Source organism: Sorghum bicolor, chromosome 4 (genome assembly GCF_000003195.3).
Source record: "Sorghum bicolor cultivar BTx623 chromosome 4, Sorghum_bicolor_NCBIv3, whole genome shotgun sequence".
Lineage (NCBI taxonomy): Eukaryota > Viridiplantae > Streptophyta > Magnoliopsida > Poales > Poaceae > Sorghum > Sorghum bicolor.
Genome location: NC_012873.2, coordinates 3,468,128 through 3,480,678, shown reverse-complemented (window position 1 = coordinate 3,480,678; position 12,551 = coordinate 3,468,128). Strand labels below are relative to the sequence as shown.

Below are 12,551 nucleotides of genomic sequence, written 5' to 3'. Positions count from 1 at the left end.
GCCTCGCGAGGATGACTTTGTCGCCAGCACGCTCGCACAGTACGCGTCAAGGCAGCACGCTCGCACGTTGGCCAAACCCAACGAGCGCGCAGGGCCAAAATCATGCTAGCAAGCGCATGCATGGAAGAGTGCCATGCAAAATAATAAAAAAGAGTGCCATGCAAAAAAGAAGGCTTAGCAAATCAAAAAATAGTATCTCCAAAGCAGTCGAACCGGCAACCTCCAGCTCAAGACAGAGAGATCTCACCAATCGAGCTATACTAGACTATTGTAAAAGAAACACAAGATTCGATGTGACGGGAAATTTTGAAAACCTTTTAGTTTTCGGGGTGAAGTAAATGAGGCCTTATAATTGGCATGCTTGCCGCGTGTGTAAAAGCAGTAGTGTGTTGGAGAAACGTGTCGGCTCGATACACCAACTACACCATCAACCATGGCTGGCGTCAGCAGTGACGGAGCCAAGGGGGGGCTGGCCGGAGCCATGGCCCCCTAACATGTGTCAACAAATTTTCCTAGTATAAATTTAAGATTTTTATTTATATTAAAAAATAAATATTACAATTTTTTGTCATATATATTTATTAATATTCTCAAGATAATAAAATCGTACTCCCTCCATTCTAAATTATAAGTAATTCTAAAAAATTTGGAGAGTCAAAGCATCCTAAATTTTGTCAAATTTATATAATAAGATAATAATATTTATTATTAATTATATTTTTGCAGTATACCTATTTGATGACATAAATCTATAATTCTTTTTATAGTTTTCGTCAAACATAAGATACTTTGACTCTCTAAAATTCTTAGAATAGTTTATAATTTCGGATTGAGGAAATACAAAACATAATTAGATAATACTACAAAACACGTTAGGAAAATTGAGACGCAGATCTTAAGGTTTACAAAATCATCTCAAACATCTTGTTGTTAAGGGTTTATCATCTACCACTGAAAGAATAACATATTTGATTGTAAATACATATAGAAAATACGAGCATCTGTGTCAAGTTGATAAATTGAGCTAGACGGTCACTAGTTGTATTCAGTTTTGACAAATTAAATTTTTTAGTTGACCTCCCTTATGTATAATTCCTGGCTCCGCCACTGGGCGTCAGGGTCCGGGTCATCGATTCAAGATCATGTGGCCCGCTCGTCCAAAATGTATTTTTTTTCTTATTCTCTTATTCTTTATTATTATTAGGGCCTTATTTATCATACCTTTTGATTTATATATAAGATACACATATAAATATTTAATTTGGAAGGACAAACATATTTTTTCGAACCGAGGGTTGACCCCATTTCCATTATCAAGATAACCGAAATACAACTAGTATTATTCCAGATACATGCATGGGAAGAGCAAATAGCTAGATAACCAAGAACGAACTGTAAGGAAGGACAAACATATATATATAAAAAAGAGTGAAACGGGTTATTCTTCATCGGTTCCAATTCCAGCGTGTCATGATGTTAACCTGTCTCGATCACATCTCATTCCAACCCAACAGATGTGACGCTTGGGTAGCTTTTTGAGGTCGATGATGGATACATATATATACTGCATCTATGACTCGCATTTTTTCGGGCCATTCACCTGTGACTCCAAAAACTAATTATATTCGGCTTATACTTTCTTTTTTGGAAGGATATTCGGCTTAGGGCCTGTTTGGAACGTAGGAATGTAAAACGCAGGAATAGAAAAAAACATAGGAATAGGATGTAGTATAAAGCGAAAAACCACAGGAATCTAAAACAGAGGAATACTTGAAGTTTGCTGTTTGGATTGCAGAAAAATTTTAAACATTCACGTTTTCCCATGCAGTGAGGAAATAGCCGTTGGGTAAGTTAGCCGTTGCAGCCCTGCAAGTGTCGTTGCTTACCCTGGCATTGCTACAACACCTTGCTTCTCCTGCTATATATAAGCTTGTCGGGTCAGCAGCATATTGCATTGTGTGTCCAGCAATACAATAGCTTTGCCATTCTCGCATCCATCCATCAGAGACAAATACCATTTCTTTGAATGGATTCAAGCTACCAGCGTAGATCAAATAATGAAGAGGAATTTTTTTTCTTCGTACTCCCTACCTTACAAGAAGCTAGTTCATCCCAATCATCGCAAAGGCAAGCCATACATACATCAGTCTGGAATGGAGCCATATTTATTGATGAAACACTAAATGGGCATGAAGTCGTATGCCGAAGGCGATTTCATATGGAGAGAGAGATTTTAGTTCGAAGATTGCGTGAAAAAGGACTTGTTGATTCAAGGTATGTCTCGGTGGAAGAGCAATTAGCTATATTCCTTTATGCAGTATCAAAAAATGCAAGCAATCGAGTATTACAAGATCAATTCCAACATAGTGGGGAAACAATTAGCCGTCACTTTGCAGCAGTGCTCAATGCACTTACACAACTGACATGCCACTATATATGCTTGCCTTCTCCACACCCGCATCGTATATTAAGGCAGCCTAAATTTTCTCCATACTTTCAGGTAGTCAAAAAATAGTTAACTTTCATGCCAGTTTTATTGTATTTAATATATGTAAAGTGGGTCGTTTATATTGACTTCACCATTAATATATATACAGAACTGTGTTGGAGCTATCGATGGCACTCATATTCCAATGATTATTCCTGTTGCACAACAAGAACCATACAGAAATAGAAAACAAGGTCTATCACAAAACATGATGGTTGCATGTGACTTCGATCTAAAATTTGTGCATGTCCATGCCGGTTGGGAGGGGTCTGCTTCTGATGCAAGAGTTCTACAGGATGCACTTAACCATGGATTTAGTGTCCCCCCCGGTAAATTCTATCTTGTAGATGCAGGCTACGCAAATACACCACAATTTCTTGCTCCATACCGTGGAACAAGATATCACTTACAAGAAGAAGGAAGAGCAGGTCAAAAACCACAAAATCCGAAGGAATTATTCAACCTTCGACATGCACAACTACGGAATCATATAGAGAGAGCTATTGGTGTATTAAAAATGAGGTACCCTATACTAAAGGCTGCTTCAGCATATGACATAGAGACACAAGTTGATATCTCTGTAGCTTGTTGTTTAACACACAATTTCATTCGGTTACACAATGGAGATGACAGTTTGGTACATGGTGCTACCACAGATATCAATGACAGCAACATGATAGATGTACCAGAAGGAGATCACCAATACAATAATGATGTGCCATCATTTAACAACTTGCGACAAGCAGGAAATGAGATGCGAGATGACATAGCAAACAAGATGTGGGAAGATTACATTGCCAGACGTACAATTCAGCGATAATGATGTACTACAATGTAACTTAACATTCCTAGGCATTAGAATACCTAGTTAGCTTCTACTTTACAAAAGACAGTGACAGGTAATGTAAACCAGTCACTACAGGATGCTAATCCTAATCATGTGAGCATATATGCACATGAACCAAAAGTGTACCAATATCAGTTAGGTAATCTAAATTTGTCTAAGCAACCATCCTACTCGAAATGCATCACAACCAAATGAGAGAAAAACTTCCCTGTTTGACGGATTGTCTTTGAAGATGTCTGCTGCTTTTAGCATATCTCCAGTTTGTAGCTCACTAAGCCCCTCAAGTACAGTGATGCATTTCTTGATACTGAAAGGATCATCTAGCTTCTTCTCTTCTATGGCAACGAATCGTTCAATCTCTTCTTTTTTCAGCCTCAAGTACTTCTCATGAAAATCTTCAGTTGCAATAGTGTGCTTGGTCTTTTGCCTTTTGTTACGCTTACCATCAACTGCCTCTGGAGTTGAATTAGATGGTCGGGTACTGTGACGAAGAGTTTCTTCAAATTGTTCAGGAACATGTGGTGCTAGATTTATGGAAGATGGTCCATCTGGTCTGTCTTGAGGCATGAAAGTTCCCAATGGAGTAAATGCATCATTACCAAACCAATTAGTATCATTCCTCTCCTCTTCAATATCAAAACTGAAAGAACCAGGAGCAGGTATACTAGGTGACTGCGGTTGCACATCAGGAGAGACTTGTGAAGGCGATATTGCCTTATTGGTATAATGATCCATACCGCGACAGCTTCTTCCCTCAGCATAACGCCCTGTAAAAATTATGACAATATTTTAGAGTGGTCTTAAGTACTGTAATCACATGCAGTAAAAATAATAACTAATCAGGCTCATATCAACTCACCATCATATAAAGCAAACAGATCATCATAGTATGGAAATGACTTGTCTCGCCAAAACAGAGCATCCTTATTCTTGCGTGTCTCCATTGCTGCCCAAACATCTGGTGGTGCTGTCACCATCATTCTATCAGAATCCCAGCCAAAACCACTTTCTGCCACCAAATCTTTTATAGTACGAAATTCTTTTTTCATATCCTGCTCCTTTTGTTTCACTTGTGCAATAGAGAACAACAAAGAAAATTTCTGATTGAACTGAGCCACAATACTAGTCCAAGCATCCTTACTCCATGCATTGTGTGTCCGGAATCTAGGCACATCATGGATTTTTAAGAGTTCAATAAGATATAGCCTCCTCTGGTGATTCCACTTAGCTCTATTCTTTGAGGTGCCTATGAAAAATATGATGAAAATTTCAGTTTCAAAATAAGTTAAATAACAGATATTAGAGTTCCTACCAGGAGAAAAAAAATCTAGGCATAATATACAAAACGTAAGTGCTATCTCCTTGTGCTAACTGCTAAGAGTAATTGGAGAGAGTGCTTCGTAGTTACAAGCACACACAAAAAACATTTATTATAGAAACTTAGGGGAAAGATAAAAGAACTCCATAGATCAGATCTAAATAGAACATGTACTGCCGGATCCACAAATTTGGATCCAGATCCAAAACGAGGGCAAAATAAAACTATTTTTGAAGAGGAAAATCATATCATTATCAAATCCTACCTGGTTCTTCGTGGATTTCTTGACTTCCCCTAGATTGGTGGACATCAAGCCCCTGCACCGATGGAGTTGCAGGGAGAGACGAAGCGGAGAGAGGGGGATTTCGTGGGGATGGGCTGATTCGCTGATGGTGGTTTGCCATCTCCACCTGTTCGCGCCAAATTTTTCTAGGGTTCCATCACCATGGCGGGAGGGAGGAGTCAGAGCGCGCGAGAGCGATGGAGAAAAGAACGAGAGATGCTTTCCCTTGAGTCGCGGTGGATGTTTTATTTCCCGTGAAACATACATACCCGGCTGCCTTTCCTCCGGAACGGAAACTACAAATCCTACGTTCCAAACGCATTCACAGGTTTTTTTCCTAGAGGAATGAAATCCTTTAAAATTCCTATGAAAAAACTGTGTTCCAAACAGGCCCTTATACTTTTTTAAGAAAGAAACGAAACAAGGGAATGTTAGGTTGGCATTTCTCTCACACAGATACTCACGTATACACGTTCACACACCGAAGAACGGCACGAGCATCCTTCTGCGAATACTCGCTTCGCGCCGTCCAATTTCAAGTATATATTTAGTCAAAAAGGAGTACATTTGACTTCTCAAAAAGTGAAAACAATAATTATAAAGAAACGGGAGAAGTATTTCTTAAAACACCACATGTATACATCACTATATATATTGATGGTTATATACTATATAGCACCACTAAAATTAACTAAAATGCAAACATTCATGCTGAGTTGAAGACTCTGAACTGAAGTTTCAAGGTGGACATGTTTCTCCATGAGAAACCTCTAGTCAGAATTTATATGTGTGCATACTCTCTGTTGTAGTGTATCCTCTTGTTGAAAAAAAAAAACACGATCGCCTTAGCTAGTAGCATCTCAAGTCATATGTATTCAACTCCTCGTGCGAGCGAGCGAATTTCAAACGATCTAGCTAGGTTACCAAAAAAAAAAAGACTCGTATGCTCTGTGTTGTATGTTTAACATATTATTAGTAGGTTTCAGCAAGGCAGATATGACCCTAGGCACGTATCCTAGGTGCTTGGTGGCACATCCAGAGAGCAGCCAATCTTCGGGATTATTTCTCGGCCTGTATACAAGAGGATTTTATTAAGCGAATATCATATAGAGCTAGCCTTAGTCGCAGGTCGAGTTTTATTTAAATATATCGTTGATCAACATAATAGCATAACATCTATGCTTATTTTATGTTGTTAGTTTTTTATAAAGTTTATTTCTCTACCGGGACTGGAATCTTAGGCCTTAGTTTCCGTTGACTAAATTTGGCTGAATGCCACCCTGCTCCTCCATCATGGTCCTCACAAACCTGCAAATGACATCATCATGGTTCTAGTAACAAATTATATATTTACTCGTAATGCCTAACAAAACATATTTTTTTATATAGCTAATATAATAGGCAAGTCTATGAATGCAAGGTCAAACCGAAAGCGATCCAGAATATATAACAGAACAATAAATTAAAATGATACAGCCACTGAAGTTTTTATTTTATTCCCGGTAAGAAATGAGTCGTACGGGGCATCGCAAACAAAGATTACTGCATGCAACAAGAAACCGCCCCTGATTCCCATCTTGATGGCTTTTCCACCCTTATGCTGACACCCTTTTGATTCTTTCCACACAACAAGTCACTTTCTTGTGCTCCCCTTTTCACCTTTTTCTCTGTCTTTACAGCATTCAAAACTTACAGAAGCAAATTAAAAGGTGATGATGGAGTTAGTGATGAATCTAGAGAGATTACTGTCTGAAAGTGCCCTTAGACTGCATGCTTTTAAGTCTTAATAACTACTACATGCATCAGAGGGTTCTTTCAGCCTAATTAGGTTATGCCATCCATATGTATCTTTGAGATGAAGGCACTGCTAATTCATCAAACATTTGCACGGGGACTCTGAATGATTGGCTGATATTATATGAATTCGATGACTTAATCATGCTTGTGGGGCGGCACCTTTGATCGATCTCGACAAAAGCTCAGCAACACTTTTTAGGGAAGATTTGGAATAGGCCTTCTCTCTCTCTCTCTCTCTCTCTCTCTCTCTCTCTCTCTCTCTCTCTACTAGCTTTTGGGGACTGTCCTAGATGCTTTTCCCTGGAGTTGTCCCTAGAAAAAAAAATGCATGCTTTGCGTGATAGTGCATTATTGATGTAGACATCGTCGACAGCATTTTCCTGATCGACCAGGCAGCTATCTTGTCTCCTGTGTAAATTATTTGCAAATATGTGATGATCACACACAAGTTGATGAGATCAGGGGATGAGGGGAACAATTCTCTTGGCCATAGAGATTGAATAATACAAATCTGGATATGAAATCCAGAAACTAGTAATAATTTAATAGTGGAGGAGGTTTGGAAGATCCATCCAATTTTCTTTATAGATTTTTTTGTTCAAAGAAAAGACTTGCCTACAAATCATTCAGGGAGCTTTGGTCAGTATTAGTAGCAGTAGAACCATCATGGATAAGTTTTTTCCCCATATATTATATTCCTTTTTTTCTTTTTTGGAAAGAAAAAGAGAGAAAACTTGTTATATATATTTTGTCCTTTGTCTGTTGCATTTGATGGCGGATGTTTCATCTGTTGGACACACATATTGGTGCAGTACAGCTTGTTATATTCATTTCCTCAACTTTTGTTTGTTGCATTTGATGATGCATGATCCTCCTCAGTATCAGTACATTTTGTTTTCATGGTGAGTTGATATCCCATCTACGGTTGTTGAGACGTGAACATTTTAAGTGTTTGTTTGATTTCCCATTCCTATCAAGGGGGGCAAAGGAAAAAAAAATCCTGTTGTCCTGAAGTCTATTATCACATCAGAAAAGGAGAAAGAAAAAGTGGATATCTTTTGGTTTGCTGCAAATATAATAATAAACTTAATTGAAATAATTAAAAACAGCGCATAAAACCTTGAAGCGCTAAACCTTGATATTTACAACTCTTTTATTTCTCCGACTACTGCTACTAATAGCAATAATATTTCACACACGGTAGACAAAAAATCACTTTTCTCTCTCTAAATTAAAATGATCTAGAAAACACATGAAACCAATAAAAATCTAGTTTGATGGCTTCACGAGCTCTGCCTCCTCTAGCTACTACGTGCTAGAAAACACAAAAACCTAAATTTAGTTTTGATTGCTTCTTATTCACTTGTCTAAAAAATCATAACTAAAAATATTATTTACTTATTTGTGGTGAAAATAATATTATTGAATGGCTAATATATTTGACAGATAAGATGAAGCGAACAACCTCTTCACTGGCTCCGGCTCTTAAGTTATATGCTAGAGTCAAAGGCACGAGGAGACCTCCTAGGCAAGCTCTAAACAGTTTAAACGGTTTCTCATCAATCAAACTTAACAAAGATTAGGAAAAGAGAAGAGAAAACTATGTGAAATTCGAGTGTTTGCAAAAGTCCATCGCGGGACGCAATCGCAGAGAGAAAGAGAGCTAGAAATTCAGGGCTCCTGCTCCTGCACCTCTCCTGTCCCAAAGTCGGAATTCGCTCCCTCCTCTCTTCCAGAAATGCTCCGAAAATCCAGCCACCATCGCTGACAAAATCGCGCGAACCAAACCGAACCACCCGCAGTCCGCGTGCCCTCCTCCACAGGACCACCGGTCCACCGCCGCCTCTCCTCGGCTCCTCCTCTCTGCTGCTGCGGCGGCCGTACCGTCGGTCGCCTGGACTGGACGGGTGCGGCAGCCACGTCTTCGTCTTCATCGTGACCCACGGAGAGGAGAGAGGGAGAGGCCTGGTGGCTGGCGACAGGGAAGAAGACGTCTCACCTCGCCTCGCCTCGCCTCGTCGTCTTCTGCGGCGTCTGTTCTTCAAGCTCTCCCCCGTCACCCACCAGCAGCCCGCTGCCCGCCCCCCGAGGAGGACGCAGCGGTACGACTCGTTCCCTCTCCCCTCTACTCCGGCGACTGTTGAGCGGTCTGCGTGTGCGCCCGATCACGTGTTCTTCGTCTTTTTCTTTTCTTTTATTTATTTTAAGTAATTCTTCAGTGATACAGTGGACTTTATAGTACCCGATTGGAACCGCTTCTTGCTTCTTGTCTGTGATTCATGGAATCGTGGGATTTGGATGAAGTTTCTTAGTTACCACTTGGTTTCTTAACCTGCTGCCTGTCGATGGTTTTGATATTTGGATTCAGTATTTCTCTTCAGAATGATTTTATTGAGTTCCCCTACCTCCAAAAGCCGTTTAATTTCTAGTTGAACAAGGTGTGGTGTGGATTAACTTACTAGTTACTACTACTTACAACTGCATCTGTCTGATACTGATTCATATAGGGAGTTGGCTAGTTGTTATTGTTTTTTTTTCCTTGAAACATGGTACTGTGTTTCATATCTGCAGAGTATAACTGATTGTGTTAGCATTTCTCGTTGAGGTCAACTAATTGCAAGTTTGCAACCATATATTTCAAAATTTGGCTGATCTGAAAAGGCTGTACCATGCTACTGCATCAAACTTCTAGTTGTTTAGCTTCCACTACCATTACTTTTGCTAATTATATGGCACAAATGTTATAAAAAAAAGTACTTAATTTTAATGTAAACACGCCAATATTGTTTCCATATACAAAGTCTGTGCCTTTCCTGCCTATGGAAAATCCATGTGACATGCTAAACTATAGGGTTGAGAGGCTAATTTTCTTGCTGCTTGGTCCATGCAGATTGCCATGAGAAGATAACTTTGGTAGTGCCAAACATCAGCCTCGGAATTTCAGCATGGGTTCGGGGAATTTGGTAATGAAGAAGGCGATAAGGCCCAGCTCCTTTGATCTGGACATAAAAATTGATCAAAGTTGGATGGAGGATGTTGCTTGCCCAATCTGTCTCGATTTCCCCCACAATGCAGTACTGCTTAGGTGCACCTCATATGAGAAGGGCTGCAGACCTTTCATATGTGACACTGACCAGACTCGCTCAAACTGTCTCGAGAGGTTCAAAGGCGCTCATGGACTGCCAGCCAATTTGAAAGTCTCATCTCGTACTGTGGCTCCCCTTAATAGCATTCATATCATTTCATCAAATGCGAATAACCGCCCAGCTTGTCCGTTGTGTAGAGGTGATGTGATTGGGTGGTTTGTTATTGATGAGGCTCGCTTGCACCTTAACCAGAAGAGAAGATGCTGTGAAGAGAGTCGCTGCTCGTATGTTGGCAACTTCCATGAGCTTCAGAATCACACCCAACAAAAGCATCCAAACTCACGCCCTTCTGAAATTGATCCTGCTCGCCGGGTCGATTGGGAGAACTTGCAGCAGTCTTCTGACATAATAGATGTCCTGAGCACAATACATGCACAAGTTCCAAACAGTGTAGTTCTTGGAGATTATGTCATCGAGTATGGGGATGATGAAGCGGGAGATGACTATGAAGTTTACCACAGGGTTAGAGCAAACTGGTGGACATCCTGTATTTTTTGCAAAGCATTCTGTAGATCTTCAGGAGGAGGTCGAAGAAGGACAAGATCAAGGGAAAGGAGAAGTAGTGGAACAAGGAGCAGCAACAGATCTAGTCAAGAAAGCTTTACTCTTGAAGTGCCCACAAGATCTGTTGACATGAGAGAAATCAGATTTGATGAAATTGATGATGAATATATAGTTACAGGGGCCATGGCTAGGGCTGCTGTGTCAAGGAGAATGGCTGCTCATTACAGGTCTGTGTAGTTACTGTGTTATTTCCTGCTTTCTGTTGATCATATGGTTAAAATGACATGCACACGCAGACTTAAAACTATCAAGAGAAATGATTGTTTTATTTATGTTCTCTGTTTGCACACTTTTTTCCTTCACAGTCTCAAGCTGTGCCCAATTCTTATGACTATTGCATGGCTACATTCTTGTCCATATGTTTCTTTTTGTGGTGGTGGTGGGGGGGTGGGTGGGGGGGGGGGGGGGGTTGTTCAGAGAGTCCATACAAAGTTTTAATCCTCCCTCAGTGATTATTGGGATCATTTGGCTGAAACTTTATAGCGTTATTATTACGGATGACTCCCTGTTGAAACATGCGGTGTACTGGATAACCAATAAATCAACAGCGCAGTTTGTTTTCAGCTCTTGACAACCAAATCTTGTGCATGGCCTTCAAAATCTCGTAACAGTATAGCCTACAGCTATTACAATTTGAAATTCTCGTAACACGATACCTTACAGCTATAACAAATTGTCCCCTTTTTATTGAATTAGTTCACCCCTTCGCTGATATGCATTCTGTTTCATCAATTCAGGGATCCCAGATTTGGACGCCGCATTCCTAGGATCATCAACTAAGGAAAGCTGTGCTGATGTCAGATGCAACAAAAATCAGAACCGTTCTACCTCTGTTCATTTCTATTTCCTTTTCTTTTTTTGCCTTGAAAATGAAAAGGAAGAAATCACTTTACCCTGTGGGTGGTACTGGGGCAGCCCAAACTTGATGTACAGATAAGATAGCAGTAAACTTTTTCTTACTGTTGATTCGCTGCAGGTTTCACCATTTTAGGTTCTTTGGTGTAAATATTTAGTTTCCTACTACCTTGTAGCAATGCTGAAGATCAGTTTCCTGTCTTGGAAATCCTTGTATCTCAAATTGCTTCTCTGAAATACAGCCAACTTTTATAGCAAACGCCCGTAAGACGTTTCCATGCTTGATTTTCTCGCCCTCTTTCAGAAATTTGAAGATGCTGAGATCACAGGAGTGTCCCATACGGTAATACAACTTTTGAATTTTGAATTTCATATGGATGCTTGTGCTGCTGGAATTGTGAAAGACCTTCCGTGTTGGAAGGCGCTGAAACTGAAAGGAGCTGCTATTATCTGCCTCGCAAGCAGATTTCGTGCTGGACTGTCTGATCTGTGCCTGGGCTTATCGAGACCTTTCGTGCTAGACTGCCACAACCCACGTTGCCTTTGCTCTGATGGCTTCCATGGTGTGTCTGCTTGATTCCGGTTGACTCTGATTGCTTCCATGGTGCGTCTGCTTGATTCCAGTTCACTTTGAATCACCGAGTGGCTCGAAGATGCCTGGCTTGACAGGATGGGCAGCTCATTGCCTCTGAATCTTTGTTTATCTGAGGTCGTCTTTTTGACAAAGCCTTCTCAGTTAGAGAGAGGGGGGGGGGGGGGGGGGGTCATCGACCTAACGCTTGCCGAGCTAAAAAATGTTACACTCTTTAGACACGCAAACGCTTGCCGAGCTAATTCATGAACAACGTTGTTGACTTCTCTATTACAGTGCTCAATTGAGATTTGTGCAAAATCAGTGCTCAATGGAGACTTCTGCAAAATCCTTCCATAATTCATAGCATTCATCAAAGATAGGAGCTGATGTTAGCCTTGTTCGCTTAAGCTTATCCGCCGAATCTGTCAGTCATTCAGCAGTGTTTTTCTCTAACAACAAATCAGCCAACAATACTTTCTATGGTCGTCTTTGTTACACATCACTGTTCCTTTTTCTTTTTCTGATTAAAAAACAGAGAGATGCGTCAGAGATGGCAAAATGGAAAACTCTGAATGGACCGGTTATAGTTATCGATAATATAAGCAGCCGATTAGGCACTGCTGCAGGTCCACCAAAAATCGCAGGTCACGATAACACTATTTATACATTGAATCATAGT

General features: G+C 40.3%; 2 protein-coding genes across 2 annotated transcripts; one reads left to right on the top strand and one right to left on the bottom strand.

Moving 5' to 3' along the window:
• Positions 3,278–5,136, bottom strand: LOC8069974. The gene is made up of 3 exons (XM_002451512.2): positions 4,919–5,136; positions 4,195–4,581; positions 3,278–4,102 (listed from the first exon to the last, which is right to left on the bottom strand). Exons 1-3 carry the CDS (start codon positions 5,055–5,057, stop codon positions 3,480–3,482), a joined length of 1,149 nt encoding a protein of 382 aa, XP_002451557.2. The 5' UTR covers positions 5,058–5,136; the 3' UTR covers positions 3,278–3,479.
• On the top strand, positions 8,335–11,583 carry LOC8074644. Its single transcript, XM_002453259.2, has 3 exons — positions 8,335–8,835; positions 9,624–10,610; positions 11,181–11,583. The coding sequence occupies exons 2-3, from the start codon at positions 9,679–9,681 to the stop codon at positions 11,221–11,223; spliced, it is 975 nt and encodes a 324-aa protein (XP_002453304.1). The 5' UTR covers positions 8,335–8,835; positions 9,624–9,678; the 3' UTR covers positions 11,224–11,583.

Excerpts from the sequence above, each read along its gene's own strand:
- LOC8069974 (XM_002451512.2), bottom strand. The coding sequence starts at position 5,057 with ATGGCAAACCACCATCAGCGAATCAGCCCATCCCCACGAAATCCCCCT. Across the intron at positions 4,582-4,918 it reads AGAAATCCACGAAGAACCAG|GCACCTCAAAGAATAGAGCT; the intron begins GTAGGATTTGAT and ends TATTTTTCATAG. Across the intron at positions 4,103-4,194 it reads TCTGTTTGCTTTATATGATG|GGCGTTATGCTGAGGGAAGA; the intron begins GTGAGTTGATAT and ends TAATTTTTACAG.
- LOC8074644 (XM_002453259.2), top strand. The coding sequence starts at position 9,679 with ATGGGTTCGGGGAATTTGGTAATGAAGAAGGCGATAAGGCCCAGCTCC. Across the intron at positions 10,611-11,180 it reads AGAATGGCTGCTCATTACAG|GGATCCCAGATTTGGACGCC; the intron begins GTCTGTGTAGTT and ends TCATCAATTCAG.